Source organism: Bacillus rossius, chromosome 1, assembly GCF_032445375.1.
Source record: "Bacillus rossius redtenbacheri isolate Brsri chromosome 1, Brsri_v3, whole genome shotgun sequence".
NCBI lineage: Eukaryota > Metazoa > Arthropoda > Insecta > Phasmatodea > Bacillidae > Bacillus > Bacillus rossius.
This window is the reverse complement of record NC_086330.1, coordinates 214,775,707-214,800,700: the sequence shown is the minus strand read 5'-3', so window position 1 is coordinate 214,800,700 and position 24,994 is coordinate 214,775,707. Positions and strand designations below refer to the sequence as shown.

The window sequence follows — 24,994 nt, the reverse complement described above, 5'->3', positions numbered from 1 at the left end:
CAAAGCCGCGCGTCACTGCCACCCCATGACCCCGCCGCCCCATGGTCGCGCCGCCCCACAGCCCCATGTCCCCGCCGCCCCATGGCCCCACTGCCGCATGGCCCCACCAACCCGTGGCCCCACAGCCGCGTGGCACTGCCACTCCATGACCCCGCCGCCCCGTTTCACCACCCCCCGCCACCATGTGGGCACAACGCCCCGCCACTCCAGCCGTCCCGCCGTTCCGCCGCCCTGCCACCCTGACGCCTCGCCGGCCCATGGCCCCGCCGCCCCGCCAACCATGGATCCCGCCTCTCCACCGCCCCACCACCCCATGGAGCCGCCTCCCGCATCGCCCCGTGGCCCCACCACCCCGCTGCCCCGTGGCTTCGCCGCCCCGTATTCCCACCGAACCCGCCGCCCAAAGCCCCTCCACCCCACCGCCTCCTGGCCTTACCGCCAAGCAGCCTCCCGCCCCACCCCTCCTAGGCCTTACCCCCACCGCCCCGCCGTCACGCTGCCCTGAAGTCCCGGCGCCACATGTCCTCAAAATCACACCGCTCCTTGGCCCCGCCGCCCAACAGACCCGTGTCTCCGCCGCCCCATGACCCCGCCGCTCCACGACTCCGCAGCCCCGCCGCCCCATGGCACCGTGGCATTGCCGCCACGTGGCCCCAATGCCCCGCAGCCCCATAATCCCGCCACGACGCCACCCTGCCACCCCATTGTGCCACCCCTGTTTATCGCCCCGTGGCCCCGCCTCCCAACCGACACGTATCCCCACCACCCCGCGGCCTCTCAATCAATCCCGTCGTCCCACAGCCCCGAGTTCCTGCGTCCCCTGGTGGCGATATCCCATGACCCTACTACACCGCGGCCTCGCTGCCATGCCACCCTGTGGTCCTCGCCCCACCGCCCCGCCACCCCACCACCGCATTGACCCGCCACCCCACCAACGCATTGCCCCGCCGCCCCTCCATCCGTAACCCCGCAGCCCCCGCGCCGCGTGGCACCGCCACCCCGCCGCCCCGACGCCCCGCGGACCCACCGACCTGCGGCCCAGCGCCACCCGGTTCTGTGATGTTCCGCGTAGTTCTCTCTTTTTTTTCTGACACGGCTGTCATTCGTGGCTGTGCGGCTCCCGCTCATTCACCGAGGCTACATTGGTGATATTGTATCCGCGATTTTCAGGTCTCTGGCTGTGTGTCTGGCTGTAAATCTGCCGGGCCGTGATATAGCAGGTCAGAGGGTCATCCGAGGAGACGAGGACATCCAGTGGAGTAGCTCTGAAGAGTGACAGTCAGTTAGCAGCTGGCGAACAGTCTGCCGAATCAACGCCAAGTTGGTAGTAGTACGGGAAGAATCCATTAAGTTTGAATGGTGTCCCGCTGAGGTTTCCTCTAAGGCCCTGGATTCTTGTTGGGTAGGCCTCGTGCTTGGTAGTGGTGTTCCGATCGCTTGGAGCAGGCTCCAAGGGTTCCCTAGCCCGATGCGGAGTCGACGTAGTGAGCGACGTCACAGCTCCGGTACTAGCCTGGATAGCTAACAGAGGTTGGATAGGCCTCCACCGGACCACGGGTTCATTGGGTGTTTTGAGGGGTACCAGCGTGATGTGAGAGATCGGGGAAGGCGCCAGCAGTGCTGATAAGTCTAAAGGGCTCAGGACACAGCCAACTGTCTGTTTCGCTGAGTGTTGTAAAGGGGGTTAGGCGGTGACTGCTGGGTTGGTGGCCCCAGCCGCTGGTTGTTGCCGAAGCTCTAATACCCTCCCGATCAAACAACAGGGAGCGATCCCTCACAGTTATGCATAATAAAAGCTTTAGATTGTTTAAAAGAGAACTGGAAGTTACTCCCACACTACCCTAAAGGGCGCAAATTGGGAGAGGAACGTGAGGATCACCGGCCGCAAGGTCACAGTAAATCTGTGTGTCTGGCGGCGATCATACATATGTGTTTTCGGGTCACTTGCTGAGCACCTGCCATGCTGACATTTATTCTTTAAATGACATAATAATATTTACATGTAAACTAAAAATTATGTTAACATTTTAAATGTGAACTGGAATGTCAACATTAAGATTAAAGATTGAGAGTAATTTATTTTAAATTATCTATTTGAACTATGTCTTCTTAGATTTGAATGTAAAATTTTAAATAAAATTTATGTAATCATATGCAAAATCATGAAAATTTAAAAATATTTTGTTTAAATATCTGTAATTTAATCTTTGTTGATTTGTCATTTTTCAAAATAATAAGAAAAATATCCTCGTGTAGGGAGATGAATTCTCTTAGTGTATCATTATGTTACATTGTAACCAGCAATCTTTATTTGAGGAAACAATGATCTTTTTTTTATATATGTCTTAAGATATTGATATATTGTTTAACTTATTAGGCGATACCACTAGTGGCAATGTGTACGTAGTATTTTAATATTATACCTGGTGGCATAATGGTATTAATTTGGAACTTGTAAAGGTAACTTTGTAATATTTCAGTGAACTTGTTTTTTATCAGGGTTTATTGCAAAATATTATATCCTGTGTCCCATTACAGCTTAATTAGGTTAGAGCTGTTACTTATTTCTCCATTCGGTCTCGCTAATAACGGAATTGTTTTATATCTGTTAATTGTTTGTTGCAGATTAGCTCACTCTTATTTTAACACATTGCTGGAGGGACATCGTTTGAAACCGTACATGCGTACTTCTGGGTGTGGTGTCGCAGTGTCATAGCAGTGGGCTCTCTGTTGGAAAGACGTATGATGGACAATCCTTTGTGGTGCACATTCACTTGGAGTTATGTTTTTAAGTATATGTTTGTGCTCTCCTTTGTACATACATATACCATTAGCCACATTGCAGTCGCAGTATGACTTTTAAATGTACTCCTACTTTTTATATTATTGGAATTCTCCCCAACCACACCTTTATTTTCACATCTGCTAAGTTGGGAGGTCGTTTTCCAAATATATCAATTGAAATAGTATATGGTTACTTCTAAGTGGGGTGGTTCTTATATTTAAGGCTGGCGTATTTTAAGATTTTATTCTAACTAATATGTATCTTTTTTCTCTACAGCCTAGCAAACAGTGTGTATTACAAATGCCTGAATATAAGTTTCTATAAGCTTACATAAATTAGAGAATAAATTAACTTTTTATGTAAATCTTTGACAGATTATCTAGTGCTTGAGTTTTAAAACCATTGTTTTGTTTGATTTTCCATTTTTCAGCAGTGTTTTTTTCTCTGTTTTTTCCTTTGTATACTGCTACTGTTACAATATGTTCTTTATGGGTCATTAGCCCTTGATTGGGTGCTGTAGTATAAATTGTGTTGCATGCATTTTTATCAGATTCCCTCAATGACTTTTGTTTTATGGGTTTTATTTTGTTTCCTAAATTGTTTTCGTAATGAAGTTATTTTATTATTGTTTAAATACAGTGTTTTGCAAACAATGTTGTAGTAACTTCCCCTCGAGTGAGCGGTAATAATTAGGAAGCGCTTTATAGCTTTGTTATTATTTGTTTTCTGATATTTCCATACTCTTTCTGGTGGTATTTTACCTTAATATAGTGTTTTTATTATATATCACAAGGTGTTTTTCCCACTTCTCGTAGGGTGTAATTTTGATCATGGACTAGTCTTGATTTTGCATTGTCTTTATATACTGGCATGAAAGTGATCGATCGGTTTTGGGATCAGAGCCTCTCTTGGTTCATGTTAGAATGTTACTTAAAAAATTAATACATTTTATCGGAGGTTTCTGGATATGTTTATGCTGAGCCCTTTTTTTTCTTTTTGGCGTGTATTTGGTATTGTTATTGATTTCTGTTCTGCAATGCTGTATTCCTCTGCCTTGGCTTTGTAATGTGTGCATGTATGTCGCATGGCATGTTATTAAAATGTTTATTATTATTTGTCGAATATATTTTTTAGGATTTTTAATATGTGATTTTGATAGTACACGTTTTAATATAAGCGTGCTTTAGACAATATTTAAATTTCTGTGGATCGGCGTACATGTTTATTTTTTGTAATATGTGGGCAATTGTTTTCAGAGTGAGTGCTTTTAAATACTTCTCCTCTGACCTGTCTATAAATTTAGTGTCATGTATTCTTAAAAAAACTTTTCTTTTTTTTCTCTCTCTCTCTGTTTAGGTATGTATAGTCAAATCGTTTCTTATATTTACGCCACTTTTCATCATTTTTAAATGATCCTACATTTTAAGTAGGATTTTTATTTATGTTATCAATTATATTGTTTGGCTCCTGAAAGCATCTTCCGGTGGAGAGCTGGTGGCTGCGAACGCAGTCGGCTGAAGGGTATGCTCGCTGTTGATTGTTTTGCCAGATGTGGGGCTAGTGCATGCTGTAGTGAAGTGGGGTGTCTGCCAGCTTATATTGCAAGTGCAGATGTGGGGCTAGTGCATGCTGTAGTGAAGTGGAGTGTCTGCCTGCTTATATTGCTTGCTAAGTAGCGCAGTTAATTAAAAAAAAATAATCGTGAACATACGCCATTGCTTATTTTAACTGAATGTCTTAGAGAAACCACAAAAATTAACAAGAAAGATAAATACACAAACACACAGAAAACCAGGCGAAATCAGCCAATGTGAAATGTTAAACACAAAGACAGCATAGAGAGAAATCTTTGGAGGCAATTGTTTAATAGAAATATATCACAGCACAGACAAATAGGGTACTGATGAGACATTTGTAACAAGAACAGGAAATACATAGAAATAATAATCTTGGAGAACACAGCTATAAACAGACGAACCCAATGATGATACGAAACAGATCATGTGGACAACACAACATAGCGACGCACTGGAGACCCCAGCGATGAAACGAAACAAATATTCAGGAATACAAAACGACGACGGCACAGACGAACACACTAGGCTTCCTAAGACAAACATTTACAATGTTTCGGTAACTGATATCTGTTCCCATCATCGGGCATAAACCGAATATATAAGAGAGCTGGTTATCACATGGGTGTTTGATAATGCTCATGACGAAGGGTTTTTTAGCACAGTTATTCCGTGGGGTCGATTCTCATTGACTACCATTTACAGGTTGGTTTACAGGGTAAAGTAGTCATGGTCATTTGTGAATTATATTGTTTTCACCTTACTTATCATTTTTACTGATGCTTCTCTGCCGTCAGATTCTGTTGTGGCGCTAGCAAGAATTTCACAAAGTGAGTTTTATTAAATAGTTTTTTTTTCTAGTGGATTTTTGCACAAACTTCATCGAGTTTCTTCGCTGTTAGGTAATACAATTTAACGTTCTGCTCATACATCTTTACCTCTCCTTCCCTACTTACTGTTGTCCTTCAGGAGTGGCATAACCTACCATTTGTAATTACTTACTTTTATAGTTAACCTATCATCTTTATGTTATATTTCTACCACCACCTTGACTCCATTGCAGCCACCTCTTCAATAATGTTTCTCATTATGTATACTGGTTCATCTCCCATTTCTTTACAGTTCTTTCCTATAACTTACCTTACCCTAAAGTAAGGGTGCGATGACCCATATAAGCATATTCGTGGTAATTTGTTATCTAAACTAATTATGCTTGGCAAACACTTTTTGTACTTTACATTCAACTTTCAACTCAACTATGTAAGGGAATTCTTTGTTGGTTGCATGCTATAGTAGCTAATTTGAAAATAAAAGTATACGTATAGCCCTCCAGACAGGGTACTTTGAAAATATAATTCTACTGTGTCACATGTTGGCAGCCTTCACTGGCCTACAGTATCGTCTTATAGCACCACATGTTGGAACTAATTAGACTTACTACTATCGTCCCCTAACATCTGCATTTATAAATTTTTTGTGACTGTGTCCCCCTTGACATCTGCCACTGGAACTGTTGGGTATTATAGTTACCACCTTGTTTAATGTTTAGGATGGGTAGGGGTTCCGACACGAATGGAATAACATGATTTATCCCATTTTCAAGAAAAGTTTTATTTGGTATTCAATATGGCTTCGTAGTGATCTAACATACTTTGAAAACATTACCACTGATATTGGTCATTTTTGTATAGTTTATGTTATACGTGAATTTTTAATTGCGTATTTGATTATATGACTTGCATTCTTGTTTTCAAACCTTGAGATAGCTAACTGTGATTATTGGTCGAAAGTAACCACTTCCTTGCTCAGGATTTAATAAAACTAAATTTATAACTTTTTACACTAGTGCATCCTAGTAGCCAAATCTAGAACCTTAAATGATGTTATCCATTATGGCTGACACCTAAAGTCAATATTAGTTGTGCATAACAGCGAATATTTTATTCAATTTGTTGTTATGGCATCTAAAGGATGGTCGTCAACCGCTAATTATATAAGCAGACAAAACTTCGTGGGGTAAGAAAAGGATGGGATGGTATGGGTGGCCAGGAAAACATACCATAATTTATATCTTGCACACATACAGCAAAAAATACACATATTTAGTTAGCGGTCAATGTACAATAATATATCCACACCATAATATATTTTTGCCCCATGTGTACCAAAAATATCGAGCATACCGTAGCATAAACCTTGTCATCGTATTGAAATAAGTATCCAGTGGCAACACCTCTCCTGTAAACTCTTTTGGCAAAAAAAAAACCTGATTTTTATGATGTTATTTTCTGAACGAACGAGGTAATTTTTACTTCCAAATGACTCATTTATTACGATGCAATAATATAACATAAATCCAGTGCTAGGTGATAGTGTATTTGAAGACCATAAAAATAACAGTTTTTGCTATGAAATGTGCAGGAACTTTGCGAAGGGGGGTCGCACTGACAAGAGCGGAGTTAAATGGAGCCCCGGACGACAGCACGCACGTATTCGATGACGACATGATCGAGAGTCTGCCAGAGTGCTCGTGCGACCTTCCTCCGCACACGCTGTGTGGCTTCACCATGAGCTCGCCATACCCCATGCCACCTGATGCAGCATTAGCCCAGTCCACACCCTCATCACCGCCAGAGAGTTCCTCTCAGAAGTAGCAGCGTATTGTTCTTGGAGTGACACTATCAGTGACTTTCCCCGCCACACCGTGTACTCCTTACTACATAATGCCAGGCGCAGTTAAAAAATTACAAAAACCTTTTACTAGTTTTTACTTTTGCCACACATTCCGTTTTACGCAATTCACACAGCTATAAAATAATTGTCTGGAAATTATAATTATATATATATATATATATACATACTTTCTTCAGCAAGAAATAATACATGATCATTTTGTTACAATAATTTCCTTAAAAATTAAATTTACTCTTATGTGTTGAAAAAAGTTTTTTCATTTTTATTTTTTCATTTTTTTTATTGGTGGTTTAATGTTCGATGTACATTTTTGAATTTCCTTGCCTCTTACTTTGAATATAATTACGCAATGTTATCTATATTTGATTATAAGTATAATTTCTGTTTCAGAAGTCCTTTCTGACTCGTCTATGGCGATGTAGCAACTACCCGCCAAAAATGATAAAGTGTACTTTTTTTCTTTTCCAGACATATTCAATTAATAAAGTATTTTGTGCATATTTTATGCTTGAAACAACATACCTAAATTTAAATGTTTTTACAAAAATTTATTAAAATTTAAGCAGTACTTAAGGCTCGAAAGTAAATTATTCATCAATCACATAAACTGCTCGACACAAATTTGCAATTAAAGTTGCTCAAAAATATTTTTTTTTGGCAAATTCATTGAAAGTTAACTTCTTCAAAAATATTTAGAAAATATTTTTGTCTTATTAAGTGCTTCAAATTATTTACTTAACTGTTTTTTTTTTACACAATCAGACCTTTATATGGTATTTTTAATGGGTGCACATATATGGCATGTTTAATGGGTATCCTAAAATGTCACCGATTCGCTTTACTAAATTTTGCATGTTTTTTTATAAATGCAATAAATTAAATATGATTTTTTTTGCTTGTTATTCCGTTAGAAACCTTATTTCATTTCCTGTAAACAAACTCTTCACATTAAAAGGTTCAATTTTCAAAACTTCCGGTAAGTTTTTAAGGATACATCGATAATTACTTAGAACATCGGTGGAAAATTTCCAGTTTCATTATATGGAACCTACTTATTATGGTCTAAAAGCTCATAAATAAATACATCTTTACACATGAAGTTAAACTTAAGTGCATGTATTTATAAATTCAAATAAAATACAAGGCATAGTGGGAGATACAATGCCATGATAATAAGGCAATAGTTAACTTTTTTTTACTATGACAGACTTAAATTTTTGTATCATAAGAGCACACAATAAAAAATATATAACCATTTAACTATAATGGGCCAAAGAAAATTGTTCAACATATTTTTACATATCTGAGATTAATAATTTCCTCAAACATGTAAAGATTTAAATAGCATTCTTTAAAACAAAGGGCGAAGGGTGGTTTTCTAAGTACGGTAACCAATATTTTATAAGTATTAGGATTTTTCCCCACCAGTAAATGGGTCTAAATTTTTTATAATATATTGTTATTAAATCTGTTATAGATTTTTATTATTGTTCGTATGTCAATTTTAATAATAAGTATAGAAACACTTACGTATATAATTATATACACACAGATATAATGTCCGTATAAGACAATGCCAAAATAATAAATATGTTAATTTTGATAACCAACCAATTCCATAACTAAGTTATATTCTCAATACTCCCGCAAAAATATTTTTTTCTTCTAAAACACAAGTCATTCATGAGTGCTGTAAAATCTTAACATAAAATGTCTTTTAAAATCCATGATTTTTAATTTTTAATTAGTAAATATAAGTTTCATGTCAGGAACCGGTCTCACATTTAAAATTAAATAACTTTACCTTCCAAAGTCTTGTTACCATAAAATTAAGAGAAAATTTTTTTTGAAGCACAGCCCCTGCATCACTGGCCGAATGTCTCCCTCCTGCCAACACGCTCCGCTCCACTCTCTCAAACCGCTGGTCCCTCCCCGACTCCTCCCCCCTCCCCCCCCCCCTCGCCAAGACACACACGCGACTCCCTGCACTCTACAGCCACGGAACACGGAGGCGTCTCTTACAGTGCCAACTGAAACCATGCTTTGCGCGACATGTGACGCTATTTGTTGGCTGGACCCACAACTACTAGCAAAAACTAACTCGGACAGGGGGTTTGGTTTATAATGTTAACTCATGTAATAATGACTTAATGCTCAGTAACAGAAATTTAAACAGTGCGAGAAAACTAAATACAATTTTTTTTAATAAAAAATCATGTTCTATATAAAATATTCGAAGTTGCAAAATTTCTGGTATGCAACAACAAAAATATTTAGCTGCCAAAATGAAGTGAATTAAATTTCACGGGTTTGTTTGCCTAAAAATAGCGTATGCATTACTTCTCACAATCAGTAAAGCTATGCTAGTACTATATTCTTAAAGCTATTACCTGACGGGCGGGCCCACAACTACTATAATTCACTATGTCTCAGTTTCGGCAATTAGAGTCTCTCCCCAAATGAACAGCCCGTGGGCCCAAGGCAAGCAGAGCGCTGGTCTGCTTCCCCAGTCCGGCCCCGTACTTCAGGTACATTCGGAATACGAAAAATTAGCGGAACTGTGAGTTTCCGTGTAAGAAGCGCACAACAGACAATGGAAAACCGCATTTAATAGCTGAGTGAAGAAAGAATGCTGTCTCAAAAATTAAACGTGTATGTTTGAAAACTTGCATTCTTCTAGAATTATTAATTTGAATAACAGATTCAAAATCTAATTTAAGGGGCATTTTACCTCTTCTGAAAGTAGGGGAACCAACGGTTTCCGTGGTGCAATGGAATATTCGAACCTGATACGAAACTATTTAATTTACCTTCTCTTCGAGTGGTTTTCTAAAAGAGATGTATTCCTAGATTTCACGTGACTTCGCATAATTTGTAGAACTGATTCTGAAATAAGATTTAAGAACTTAAGGGAATGGAAAGTTAATGCAGCAAGTTTTTTGTAGTAACAAGCACAAGAATAATTAATGAAGTGCATGTGAGACGTACACCCACGGGGACAGGGCTCCCCTGAACCTAAGAAGCCCCTCACAGAGGGGTCCACTTGCGGTTGCCAAAGCGTGACTGTGAAACACGTTTGATGGGTAGTATACAACATACAAGCGTCCTTTCCAGAGATGACTTATGTAGGTTACAACCACGCGCAAAACTTCCCCCCCCCCCCCAGCTCCCTGCTAGTGAGACGTTGCTCAGAGCTGTTTCGGAAACTACAAGAAGACGGGGTCAAGATGGCCGGCCGGAGTATTGTGTCGCAATAAGGCGCCATTTCACTCTGCAAGGCAACTGTGTTTATATTATTATCGCAGGATGAAAGAATAGACTCTGAAACAATATCACTTTTCTTTTGGAACTAGCTGAAATTTCATTTCCTGGCAAACAATCTTTTATTTGACTAAAAGCATAACATACTGGTAGTTTCATAATTATTTGAATTATTATTCAAAGTAAGGTCCGCCCACTTATTTTAGTGGCTAGCGTGACTGGCTGGGTGGCCAAGGGTTCAATTCCCGACCGGGGAGAGGATCTTACAAACCTTCTCCCTGGGTTCAGGACTGGGTGTTTGTGACGTCCCTTTCATCTTCATCCCGAGGAAGGCAATGTAAAACCATCGCAGAATCTTCCAGCCCCGGCAAGCATACCTGCCATCACAGTGGCGCTGCCTGTGTTCACGTCACCCAGTAATGGGTCAAACGACTTATATTGTCAAGTTTTCTATCAAACCTTGCCCTGAAGCGGGAAGCGGTTTAATGGAGCACAGTTGTAAATCCATTAGAATACACAGCATACTACTAGTACTCAACGCGGTGTACTGTATCTTTGATTGGCACGGTATTTCAAGTTGAAAACCATTCATGACAAGTTACATAATTATTGTCACAGTAAACCTTTTTTAATGCTATAAGATTAACATCAAAAAGACAAAAATATATTTAAAAGCTCAGTTATTAATATTTACGTGTATTGAAAGTCTAAAAATAAAAACCGCTTTTTGTGAAGTTCATTCAGACTAATATACTGATGTTCATGAAAGATAATTTTGTATACAGCTCTAACTGATTAATGAACTTGACATTTAACTTTAAGCGTGATAAATTGAGCTCGCCATACTACTGCACTTAACTCCAAGCATTGTGCGCCTAATAAGTTTTGTGGCGTGTCGCCCATCTACTAGATACTTAGTTTATCAAGAATGGGCTTGAGCGAGATTAAAATCAAAACATATTGAAATACGACTATAAAAACTATATAGGTATTTTCAGATTAAAAGTTCTGTAATATATATATATATATATATTGATATTTGGTATGGCCGCTGATTGGTAGAATGCTCAACAGACAGACGCCATCGTGCAACAAAAAAACAAAAACCGCTATGACTATCGTGAATTCGCCTCATAGCGATGAAAAAAAAAAAAAACATGAAAACTGTCGCAAAGCTCTCGCGGCAGCATATACCGCTATTGCCCACTGGATTGCGGCGAGTGAGAGAGTGTGGAGAATAGTGGCATGCTCTGAATTGTTAGAATCCGAAGTGTACTGGGGCCAACTCACTATAAACTTCAATCTCATTAGAGTGTATGATCTGAAAATAATAGGAGCTAATTCTGGTACTGCATGCGTACGAGGTGGTAATAAGGTGAAATATCATTAAACGTTTTAAAAAATAGACCATAGTTAGGAAAAACATAGCTAGAGACATATCCAACACAAGAACACGTATTAAATACATGACATCATGGAGACAACAGAAAAGTAGGATGAAAGGACAGAATAATTGTTGAAAGTAAATTTACGCAATAAAGCTACTGTTACATTAATGCACTATACTAATAATACATAAACGCTCTTTACACGGCTAAAGGTGGGAAACAGTCATGTTGGTCTGTGGAAGAATAAAGCAATAAAACGTATTTTTACAAGAGAAATGAAACATTTCGCTAGTAAAAAAAATTACAATTAAATGTTAGTTTCATTATGTCAAAAAACACGTAAACATTTACGTAACGAGCCGATAAGTCGCAAGAGACCAGTTGAGTAAACTGATTTAACAAAGTTAAACTCGAGTTTAATTACTTAATACAAAATATACTAAGGCACAGAATTAAAACTTTATAATTATCAGCAAAAAATAACTACACTAAAAACAAATGTAAATAAAATGTATTAAAAATCAGGTCATTAGATAGTGACTGTATTCATTTAGTGTAATATCTCTTTAACTCAAAATGAAAAAAAAAAAAATTCTTAAATATTGCCTATCAGGTGCCTCCCAAAGGAACTCCTAGGAGGATCATGGCAACTAGAAACACTGACATGCATTCTTGAACGTAACTTTTACCCTAACATTAGTTTAGACCATGGTTGCCAAGACATAAAATATAACTCTACATTATCAAAGTGTGGCCACTACACATCAACAGAATAGCACTGCTATTAAATACTTAGCCATGACACACCCCGAAAACGCATTCTGTGTTACCCGCTGGTGTTTAAGCCTCTCTAGTAGATTACCATGTGCAGGCGGAATCATTTGGTACATTGGTTTATATAGCCCAAATTAATACTCGTTCGCAAACATCGAATTTCAGGGAGGGTAGTTCCCAAAAGGAATAGAAGGAAAACAAGGCAAGTCAGAGTTGTGATTGAGGGAATTGGCTAGGAGGGAAAATGGGGAGAAGGAACGAAAGGGTAAGGAGAGACAAAAATCAAAAAGCCGCGTATATCATAACAAGAGCTACTTTAAGGACTGGTGACAGAGGTGAAGAATTGACAAATGACAACTGAGAAGAGAGAGTGTGTAGGAAAGTGACATACTGTAGATTGTTAAGACTACAGATATGCTCTGAGTACTAATGGTGGATGTGAAAACTTCACATGAGCTGCTGATAAAATAGCATGAGCAGAAGCATGACATGTTGTAGAGTGAAAAGACTCGAGAGTTGCTCTGATGATTGGCGGTGGATGTGAAGATGCTTCAGTGCAACTGTTTAACATAAGGACCCATATATAACTTAGTAAAATGGTTTGAGTAATGATTAATTTTTTATGTATTACGTGTTTAAGGAGATAAATATATTTAAAAGCTAAGAAATATAATTTTCATAATATGCTGTATTTAAAAATATGCAAAAGAACTTTGCTAAGCATATTCTATGGTCTTTCATATAACTGGCACTTAAAAGGGCTTTACTTTATTCCTACAAAAACTAATGAATTTTATGTTCATTTAAAAACTGTTATTTATATTTCAATAAATTTATAATATTTTTATTTACACATACTTTTATTTTAGCAAAGCCTACTTTAAAATCTTTTATTACTTCACTGTATCAAAACGAAGTACAGTGTTGTTAAAAAAAAAATTATTTGCAAAGCAAGTACATGACATTGTTCAATAAAAATAAATCGTATATTTTTAAATTTCCAGGAATGATTCCCAGGTTGGTCGCAAGGACAATAGAGATGTTCAGCAGAGCCCCTGGCAGCAACAAACATACCTTCAACGACAACACAGTTAACACCATTCCGGAATGTACAGCTAACCTCCAGCCAGGCATGCTGTGTGTGATAACAGTACAGTCGTCAACCACGCCTTTTACTGCCGCTACTGCACCAACGGACATCAACACTCCATCCTCGGCCGACCAGCCCAGCATGGAGCCACGTGCACCTACCAACCCTCTGGCGGAGTCTCTGTGACGCCTTGTTTAAACTACATGAGCAGAGCTGCTCTGATTCGTCCTGTACTATAACCATGGTGGGTGCCATTCATATTGTTACGAACTTATGTACGTAAAACTGCGTTCGTAAAGGATAAACCAATAAAGATTTACTATAGTTTTAAGAATTACTAATTTTTTCATTACTAATAAATAATTTGACTTAAAATGCCTGATCACCAATCACTTGCAGTTAAAATGATTAATCGAAAGTCACTCAATGTCTTTCAAGATCCACCGTTTGCTTTCTTCACTGGAGCTAGGCTCAACAGTCATTCTCCCCTTATATCGTGCCTTCCCTCACACACACAGCTTCACCCGTCTCAGTCACACTCGCACCATCCCGTCGCTCCTTGTTGCGACGCTCTCGAGGAGGTCTCGCACCCTCTTCGCCGATGTTGCACTTCCTTTCACGAGTAGAACTCTCCGAACTCTCAGAACTCCTGCGGAAGCCGGCGTCGTAGCTTATCTAACCTGGCGTCCTTTTCGAACGGACGAGAGCAGCCTTGAAGAGTCGCGTCATCCTGGGCCGACCTGACGCCCGAAACATAGAGAATGGCCCCAAGTTATGTGTTCCAATTTTGGTGGCATAATCTATAAGCCTTCAAAAATCCCAGGCTGCTAAAATTGTTAGTGACAAAAGTCCGAGGCAGGACAGTGAGTGGGAAGCGGAGGGGGATATGTAAAGAGACTCTTGTAATCCCGCCGGGCATGCATGGTATGCATGACTTCAGTGCCCATGCGAAGCTGCTGGCCAGAATGGCTGGAAGGCCCGTTCAGATACCTGGCACACATCGTGGCCTTGCCTCCTAGCACACATGTTATATACTGTCTCCTCCTTAAACCTGTTCGTTCCGAACAGGTAAAGCCTCCCTTCCATAATATTCCCGCAATCGTTCCAAACATACCACTTTTATCCGTCCCCTCTTACCACTCTGGATGTGGTAGACCACAATATTTAGCTGTTACAGACTTCATACGGGCCTTTCCATGCTACTTTAAGCTTAGGGCACCAGCCCTTCCTGAGTTGCATGTTGTACCGTCACACCAAATCGTCCTCCTGAAATCCGGGTAAGTTATCCTTCAAGTGGTACCTCATCTTTATTCGATTCGTCGCTTTTCGAACATTTTTGCGTACTTCTTCATGTATAGGTGCCATTCGCTCCTCTAGAAGATTCACATAATCAGTGTTGTTGGTCGGCTCACAGTGAGGACAACAGGGCAGCTTCAATTCCTGTCCAAACTCAACACTCGCAGGGGTCTGCCCAGTGGAGTCATGGATAGCAGCCCTGTATGCCATCAGGAACCACTGGATGTGTTCATCCGAATGCTTTTGATACTCGGACACAACATTGGCAAGTGTTTCTCGAGAGTTCACATCTCAACCATGCCAATGGACTGAGGATGTACGGTGTAGTCCTGTAGTCCCAGCAACCGACAAAACTCCTAAAATATTATCGACTCGAAATTGCGGCATTAGTCTGAATGGAGCTCCATTTGTACCCCAAATTTGCCAATGAAGATGTTGACTGCATCCACAATGATAGTGGCTTCTTGGCTAAGAAGTGCATAAGCCTCTGGCCACCTACTGAGTAATCCATTGCTACCAGAATAAACTGGTTACAATCCTTAGTTCTGAGAAATGGTCCAGCTATCATTTCAAAGGGGGCACCTACATTGTAGGCCCACATTTTCCTTCAACTCAGGTATTGTTGTCTAGCCGAGCATAGTTCGCATTCCCTATATAAATTATCCACATCCTATCGACACCTCAACCAATTGTAGCGATGATGGATATTGGCTAGAGTTTTATTCACCTCTATGACCACCAGATGTATCATCATGGATTACTTTCATCACTGGTTAGACGAGGTGCACGAATCACTAAATGTCGGCTTCATATTCTTTGAGTGTTTTTGATAATCGCTGTTGATGTGTCTTCAGGGCTGTTCTATACACCTCGCCAATCTGTCGGTCGCCATACCTCAGCTCAAAGACCTCTACTAATAATTGGTAGTCTTTCAGGTCTGGGACTGGTAGGGTCTGCAGCAGATATAGTGGAGATCCTCTTAGGGCCAAGACATGTACGGTAGCCTTTTCTTCCTCGGTCCAACAATTTACATCTGTAGCTGTCTCGAATTGCTTCTATACCATTTCTACAAAGATTGACCATCGAAGGTGGGTGGATTGAATTTCTAGTGGCTGTTGGAAGTGCCCTCCACCTTTACATCTTCGGAGAAACTCTTACAGTTTGTCGCAGCAGAGGCTGTTTTGATCATCCGTCGGCACTCCTTGGTTACAGCTTCTACATGCCATTCAGTGTTCTGTTCGAGCTGAATAATCTGTTGTACCTGTTGTGCGACAGACTGCTCCAAACACTTTATTTAACCCTCAAACTGAATTGTGGCTCAGTCGATTCTCTTCATTTATTCTTGAGCAGCAACTATTTCGTTTCATATTTCTTCTTGACCCCTCTTCAATTCTTCTTTGTTTTTCTTCATGTCATCAATCTCAGTCTTCATAGCATTCTTAATCTCTTCTTGGCAGTTCTTAATTTGATTCATCTCTTCTTGGTTTCTCTCCATTTTATTATTTATCTCAGCCAAGAAAGATAAATGTTTTTAAGTTCGTCGTCCACCATCTTTCGTGTCCACATACACTATCAGCCTATCACTACTGTCTTATGAATACACTTTAATTTCACCTACGAGCTAACCCAAACCTATAGTAAAAACGAACACTACACAAAACTTACAGTTGCTAACTAACTCGATTCTCGAATAACTAAATTTGTAAATTATTATTTTTAAATTATAGTTAGGAAACTGTACACTAAATCTATAAATTATGGCTATCTCACTTCTGACACCAAAAATGTTACGAACTAATGGTGGCAGCTGGGTTCATAATGAGATAGCCCAATTAAATTTTATTACAGTTTTATAAATTACTAATATTTACATTCCTAATAAATAATTGTACTTAAAAATGTCTGATCACCAATCAGTTACATTTAAAATGTTTATTCGCAAGTCACTCAAAGTTCGTCAAATTCCACAGATGTAACTCCTCACTAAAGCGATAACAGTCCAAACAAACACAGCCTCTCGCCACTCAGTCGTACTCACTACGTCCTCTCGCTCCTCATCACACCCTCTTCTCTGATATCGCAATTCCCCAACTTGCAGAACTCTCTGAACTATAGAAACTCCCACGGAAGCCTACATCGCTGCTTATATACCCTGGCGTCCTTCTCTATCAGACGAGAGCGGTAGCGACAAGTCGCATTTTACTGGGATGACCCTACACCCTAAACATCGAGAATGGCTTTGAGTCACATTCTCCAAGCTCGATGGCATCCTGGATAGACCCTCATAATTCCCAGGCCACTAAAACTGTTAGTGACAATAGTCCGAGGCAGAACAGTGAGCGGGCAGTGGAAGGGAATGGGTAGCGAGACCCCTATAATCCGATGGGGATGTGTGGCATATGTGACATAAGCGCCCATGCGGGGCCGCTGGCCAGACTCGCTGGAAAGCCCACTCAGGTACCAGGCATGCATCGCAGCCTTGCCTCCTAGCATGCATGTAACAATATTTAACCTCGACTGTCACGTCCAAATATAGAGCAACCTACAACTAACAACACTCTGGCAGAGTCCCTGTTATGCCTTATTTAATCCACATGAGCATATATGCCCTGATGATTCCTGTACAATGACCATGCTGTTCGGTACCATTTATATTAACCTCGGCCATCCAACACACTATTGAGCCATATACATCTACCAAACCTCTATCAGAGGGCAAGTGATACCATTTTTAGACCAAATGAGCAGAGCTACCTTGATACTTCCTGTATTGTGACCTCACTTTTGGGTGCCATTTATACTTAACCACGGCCATCGAGCCCACTTTATAGCAACCTGCACCTAGCAACCCTCTAGCTTAATCCCTATGGCACCTTATTTAGACAAACATGGGCAGAGCTGCCTTGATGCTTCCTATACTGTGACTATTCTGTTAGGTGTCATTTGTACTTAACATCGGCCGTACAGCCTACCGTAAAGCCACTTGCACCTAAAGAACATCTGATGGAGGCCCTGTGATGCCTTGTTTAAACAACACAAGCAAACCTTCCCTTATGCTTGCTTTACTTTGATCATGCTGTTAGGTGCAATTTATACTTAACTATGCTGTCCAGCTCACATGAAGCCACCTGCACCTACCAACTGTCTGGTGCCTTTATTAGTCAACATGAGCAAGATTTCTTATGTTTACTGAAACAGTGACCTCGCTGTTAGAAGGCATTTATACTTAACCACAGCCATCCAGCCCACTATAAAGCCACCTGCATCCAAGAAACCTCTAGCAGGATCCCGGTGATGCCTTGTTTGAATCACATGAGTAAGCTGCCTTAATGCCTCATGTATTGTGACCACTCTGTAGAGTGCCATTTATAATTAACCTCGGCCGTCCTACCAACAATAGAGCCACCTGAACATGATATCCCTGTGACGAATTGTTTAGTCCTCATGGGCAGAGATGCCTTGATGCTTCCTTTACTGTGACCATGCTGTTTGGTTTCATTTATACTTAACTTAGGATTGTAGTTCACATGAAGACAAATGCATTTACCAACCCTCTGGCAGAGTCACTGTGATGCCTTGTTTAAACAACATTAGCAGATCTGCCCTATTACAATCGGTATAATGAACACACTGTTTGGTGTCAATTTATACTGGAACTTGGCCTATAGTTCACATGAAGACACCTGCATTAACCAACTCTTTGGTGGAGTCGCTATGAAACCTTGTCTAGACAACATGAACTGAGGTGCCCTAATGCTTCCTGTACTGTGACCATGCTGTTGGTTGCCATTGATACTTAACCTCGGCCGTCCTATCAACAATAGATCCACCTGAACATGATATCCCTGTGACGACTTGTTTAGTCCTCATGTTCAGAGATGCCTTGATGCTTCCTTTACTGTAACCATGCTGTTTGGTTTCATTTATACTTAACTTAGGATTGTAGTTCACATGAAGACAATTGCATTTACCAACCCTCTGGCAGAGTCACTGTGATGCCTTGTTTAAACAACATTAGCAGAGCTGCCCTATTACAATCGGTATAATGAACACACTGTCTGGTGTCAATTTATACTGGAACTCGGCCTATAGTTCACATGAAGACACCTGCATTAACCAACTCTTTGGTGGAGTCGCTATGAAACCTTGTCTAGACAACATGAACTGAGGTGCCCTAATGCTTCCTGTACTGTGACCATGCTGTTGGTTGCCATTGATACTTAACCTCGGCTTGTATTTCACATGAAGCCACCTGCATTAACACTCCCTCAAGCGACGTTCTTGTGATACCTGGTTGAGACCACATGAGCACTGCTGTAAAGCTTCCAATATTGTGAAACCGATATTGAGTGATTTATTCTTACTCTCGGCCTGTAGTTCACATGAAGCCATCTGCGATTTCCAACCCTCTGGCAGAGACTTTGTGACACCATTAACACTTAACTTCGGCTATGCTAACCACCACAGAGCAACCGGCACTTACCAATCCCCTAACAGAATCCCTGTTAAGGCTTGTTTAGACCATACGAGCAGATATGCCCTAATTATTTCTGTTCTGTGACTACGCTGCTGAGTGCCATTATATTTCACTATTTCACATGAAGCCACTTATATTTACAAACCATCAGACGAAGTCCTTGTGAAACCTTGTTTAGACCACAATAGCATATCTGCCCATAGGCTTCCTATACTATGAACACATTGTTAGGTGCCATTATTAGTTAACAAATGCAGCCCAGGCCACCATAGAGCCACTTGTACCTACCATCCTTCTAGCGAAGTCCCTGTGATACCTTGTTTAGACCTGATGAGCAGAGATGCCCTGATGCTTCCTAAACTGGGACCATGCTGTTAGGTGCCATTTATACATAACTTCGGCCATCAAGCCAACCACAAAGCAACCTGCTCCTACCAAACCTCTATTGTAGTCTCTGTGATACCTTGTTTAGACCACGCGAGCAAAGCTGCCTAGATATGCCCCGTACTGTGACCACGCTTTTAGGTGCCCTGAAGAAGTATGCCATCGCTACCCCACTCGAAACTCCGAATAGTCACCACAACGTTACATTGCCTGACCTCAGCTACACGTCGAAGTATGATATGTCAACAATAGTTTAAGTCCAGCTGCTGGTGATAGAAAATTATCCATACTGCAGATGAAATAAATTTTTCAGTTGCTGATCACTGAAGGAGGAGAGGCGGAGATATTTTAAGAACAAATTTGACTTAGCCATTGGCGGGACTGTTGGAGACACGACTGGAATTTACATTTACCGGGCATGACTTTGGGACTTAACCTCCTAGAGAAGTGTTTATGGTAACTGTGTCGGTGTGCTCCGATCGCTTTGAGCAGGCTCCAAGGGTTCTCTAGCCCGATGCGGAGTCGACGTGGTGAGCAACGACACAGCTCCGGTACTAGCCTGGACTGCTAGAAGAGGTTAGATAGGCCTCCACAGGACCATGGGTTCACTGGGTGTTTTGATGGGTCCCAGTGTGATGTGGGAGATCAGGGTAAGCGCCAGCAGTGCTGATAAGGTCTAAGGGCTAAGGACACAGCAAACTGTCTGATTAGCAGAGTGAGGAAGAGAGCTAAGGCTCTAAAACCATTCCCGATCAAAGGGGGGAGTAATCCCATGGCAGTTAGTGTCAATTTTACTTGCTCTGGAAGTTTTTAAACTGTACTGATCGTGTGGTAGACATAGAGAAATGTCACTCACTCACTATTTGTACGTCTAAGACCTATGATTTTTTTGTTATAAAATGAAATTTTCACTTTTTCACTTCTTAACGATGGAATTTCATATTAATATGTAGCCTATGTGTTATTCTGATGTATAAGCTATATTATTGTAAAGTTTCATTAAAATCCATTCAGTAGTTTTTATGTGAAAGAGTACCAAACATCCATACTTACAAACTTTCGCGTTTATAATATTTGTAGGATTATAATGAGTAATTGTGAATGTAATTGTGCTTAATAAATATGTATAGCATCCGCCTTGTTCCATATTCTTTACGTTGTGACCCCACAGTTACAAAAATACTATAAGGGAGAGTGGGGTAATGGTGAACACTTAAGGGAAATCTTAATTTAAATTGCTTTATATTACATATAATATTTCTTTCTTTGTTCTAATTGTTAAGTATTTAATACCGAACACTTCTTTATACGACAGAATACATTTTATAGAAATTCTGCATAAGTATAATACCTTTTGTAAAGTTATGCAATGTTCGCCATTACCCCACACCGTGGGGTAATCGTGAACACATGTTCACCATTACCCCATTCCAAAAGGTAATGATGGATACTCATTACTTGTTACGCCAGAGACATGTTTACTTTAGAAAAATTATACATTTTATGAAACTGGTACTTTATATAATCTTACTAATAAAACATTTAATGAAACAAATAGGCCCACGTCATTTATAACATCCTAGTGTTTTGGTGAATATTGTGTTAAAGATCATATGGGCAAATGTAAGAACCATACAAACAACTTAACAACAAATAATAATTAAAACAACCAGTACAACCATTTGCATAAGAAATTCAAAAGTTGGAGTTAAATTGACAGTTTTTTAGCACAATATTTAAATGTAAAATTTTATCTTTTCAAACAAACATCACAGCAGAAACCCTCTGATCTCTCACAGACTGCACAATCTTTATGTGCCAATTTTCACATGAAACACACTTGAACCAAATCTCATCATGACCAAATTCCTCACAAATACAGCAAATATCTGTACTATTTGCAATCAAGTCATTGTCATCTAAATAACCATCATCACAGAGCTGCGAATCATCCACATCTTCCTCAGATGATGATTCAAACTTGAGATATGTGACCATTTTCTCCGTTTCTTCCCAGGAGCTGATGATTTCTTCTTCTTAATTTCTTTCCCACTACTTCTTTTTTATTCTTTTTGCTTCCTCTTTTCTTTTTCGCCATAAACAGCTTTCATCGGGGTAGAAGTAATAATTTCGGAATGCTGTTTCCGTCTTCGTTTTGTTGGGGGTCTTTTTGAAGGGCCTGGTAAAGGTGAAATGTCTGCTAATGTGACGGCACAAACCACCTTTACATTTCCGTTTTTTTCTCCGCAAAGTTCATTGTTAGGAATTCTCTCTTCTTCACTTGGTTCAGCTGTATCATTCAGGACATGGGTGGTCACTTCTTCTACAACACTTGGTGCTGAAATGTCATTCGGCGAATTATCTTCATTCTCCACTATTGGCATCAGTCATGATGCTGCGAAGAAATCTTCATCAGAAAATACGCTTTCGTTTAAGGGAACAATTCCCGCCTTCTTGAAACCAGAAACTGCTTTTTCCATGTTTGCAACAGCAACATAAGCTGCATTGAAAATTGATGCTACATCAGTAGGAAGGATCTTCTCTGCAGAATGGTGTTTCAGAAACTGGTCACATTTCTTGTTGAATGCAGTCTTCAAGGGTCCAAAGAACGAAATATCTAAGGGTTGAAGCCTGTGTGAGGAATGTGGTGGAATTGACAGTAGTGTGATTCCCTTCTTTTTCCAGTAGGTACTCATATGTTGCTAAAGAAGTGTGGCTGGTGTAGTTGTCTAGAATGATAAGAACTGTGTCATTCGCAGATGGTTTTGTAAAGCTACAAAAATGTTCAAGCCACGTACGAAAAAGCTCTTCCATCATCCACCCTGATTTCGAACACTGATACAGAGCCCCAGTTGGTCCACCCCGACTAAGTGCAGGATTCATTCTTTCCCTAGGGAATATAAACATGGGAGGAACATACAATCCTACAGCATTCATAGCACAGCAAACCGTTATGTTTCTACCCCTTTCCCAACTAATTGCTGAGCCTACTTGCTTTTGCCCTTTTGTTTGGGCCAATTATTCTGCAGGGTTTCTGAACTGTAGATATCCCTGTTTCATCAACATTGAATATATGCTGTGGAGGAAAATTGAATTTATCCATGACTAAGGTCATATTCGAAAATATACCCTCAACTTCAACTCTATTGAATCCAAGTATTCGATTAATACTTGTGGGTTCTGGTTTCCTCAAACTCAGCTGTGGATTTCTCTTCAAAAACTGTACATCCAGTCCTTGCCTGCCATTCCACTAGCTTCATTAAATTTGCAGTTAATACCCTTGATCATAGCAAATTGGAATGCCAAACGCCTTAGTTCATCAGCTGACATGCCGTAAAAAGGTTTTGCCAAATTCAGTGCATGTCCGGCAATCTCCTTTTCTTCATCCTTGGAGAAAACTGGTTTTCTGCCCATTCTTGGACCCTTAGAATCACCACACTTTATTCTTCTGTGAAGACTTGCAATTGGAATTTGGAAGTATCTGGTAACATGACGTATCTTCTTACCCTCTTGGATGGTAGCAAGAGCTCTAGACATGGTTTCTTCGTTACATTCGGCTTTATTGGTTGTTCTCTTCTTGTTTCTTGGCATCTGAAAGAAATTACTTATTACAGTAATGACAACACATGGCTGTGTTTACAAAATTGTAATGCTTGCATATTAAACACGTAAAATATTGGAATCATTATCAACATAAATAATTAGAATATCGACCTTTCGTAATAAAACATAAAATGTAACATTACTGGGTGTAGGTATTTAACATGCTTTCACTTTAGCAATAATGTTAGAATTTTATTAAAATCACAAAGGTGTTTTAGGCTGGGCGACAAACATCGTACTTGGCCATAGGACAGGAGTGTACATTTTGAAGCACCATTTGATTAATAAATGTAACAAAAATATTAGCAAGCCTTTTAAACACAAAACCAAAAATAATTTAACCCATATTCTTCAATACTTTTTGCCAGTTTTAAAATGTTTCTCAACAAATGAACCTTTTCATATGTTTGAAAATTATAAAATATTCTGGACTTTGGTAAAATCTTTGTCTTGGTACTGCCTGTATTATGAATAATTCCTGAAAATATTTTATTTGTGCTCTTTTGTTACGTTACATTTCAACACAGATATCATCCATGAGATATTCATAGAGGCTCTGCCCGTGTAGTTCAGTACTTTTCCCAGGTAAGGTGTTGATATTGACCATCCTGTAGGCACATTTAAAAAGTTTTAAGTAGGTAACGTACTTAAATCTTAAGTATTTTAATTAATTTGGTGTACGAGAATATTACAATAAATTATTTCAGGCATATTCATAATTATTATACGGTATGGTATAACTATTATTTATTATAAATTAAATAATCTTCAGTTATTTGCTGACATGCCTCATACGTATTTAAAACATATTCCTAGCAAGGTTAATACATAAGCCTACTGCTTGTAATTTTGAAATACTTACATTTATCAGTGTATTTTTCACTGTAGGCCTATCATTGGTTCATTGCAATAAAAAAAACATTATTAACTAGATTTGCCATAAAATAGTTCGAATAAACAAAATAATAGCATTTAACCTAATATACTTATGTTGGCCTTTTAAATTAAAAATTGAGAAGGCATTTTATTCAACACCGTTGGGTAATGGCGAACACTGGGGTAATGGTGAACACAAAAATATTATTGTTCACCATTACCCCAAAAGGCGCCATTTTATTTGTGAAGCATTGCTAAAGTTACAAGTTCTTATTTTCAATACCCACATAGCATGAAAGCTTGTAGCAAGCCTGTCAGTTAGCTTGAATTTGGCTTGCTATGCAAGCTTGAAGCATCAAGCTTGATTCAAGCTTGATTCAAGTGTTCTGTCATCCATTGCGACCTACACTTGTTTTCGGCAAGCTTGCCAAAGGCATGAATTAAACTTTCCATGCAAGCTTGACGCATCAAGGTTGATTCAAGCTTGATTTAAGTCATCTGTGAGCTATATCAATTTTGTTTCGGTATGCTTGCCGAAGGCTTGAATTTGACTTGCCGTGTTGCAGCCCTGTTGCATCCTGGGAGTTTATTATTTTTGTTTCCGTTTCCATGTTCCTTTTTTTTTCTGGCCAGAGCTTAAATACTCCATATTGCCGAAGTTGAATAAGGCTATCAAGGTAAGTTACTGTGTAAATTTATTACTTTCTTAAGCAAATATATTGTTATTTTTTAATAAGTAATTTTTTTATAGATGTGTTGTGTTAATGCTTATTATGATCTACCATTCGTTAA

The 24,994-nt window shown here is 39.7% G+C and overlaps 2 protein-coding genes across 5 annotated transcripts in view; one reads left to right on the top strand and one right to left on the bottom strand.

Moving 5' to 3' along the window:
* LOC134529805 (uncharacterized) overlaps positions 1 to 13,900 on the top strand; it is a 47,585-nt gene extending 33,685 nt beyond the window's left edge. The window contains exon 4 of one of the 4 annotated variants that reach the window (XM_063364276.1): positions 13,481 to 13,900. In XM_063364276.1, the coding sequence (XP_063220346.1) occupies positions 13,481 to 13,752 (272 nt within the window). In that variant the 3' untranslated portion in view covers positions 13,753 to 13,900. Of the gene's footprint in view, positions 1 to 2,625; positions 4,110 to 6,780; positions 7,113 to 13,480 lie in introns of those variants that run through there. The other 3 variants (XM_063364268.1, XM_063364285.1, XM_063364296.1) reach the window with 3 other exon arrangements.
* The window catches only part of LOC134527278 (uncharacterized), a 466,201-nt gene that overhangs the window by 343,389 nt on the left and 97,818 nt on the right, over positions 1 to 24,994 (bottom strand). The window lies entirely within an intron of this gene.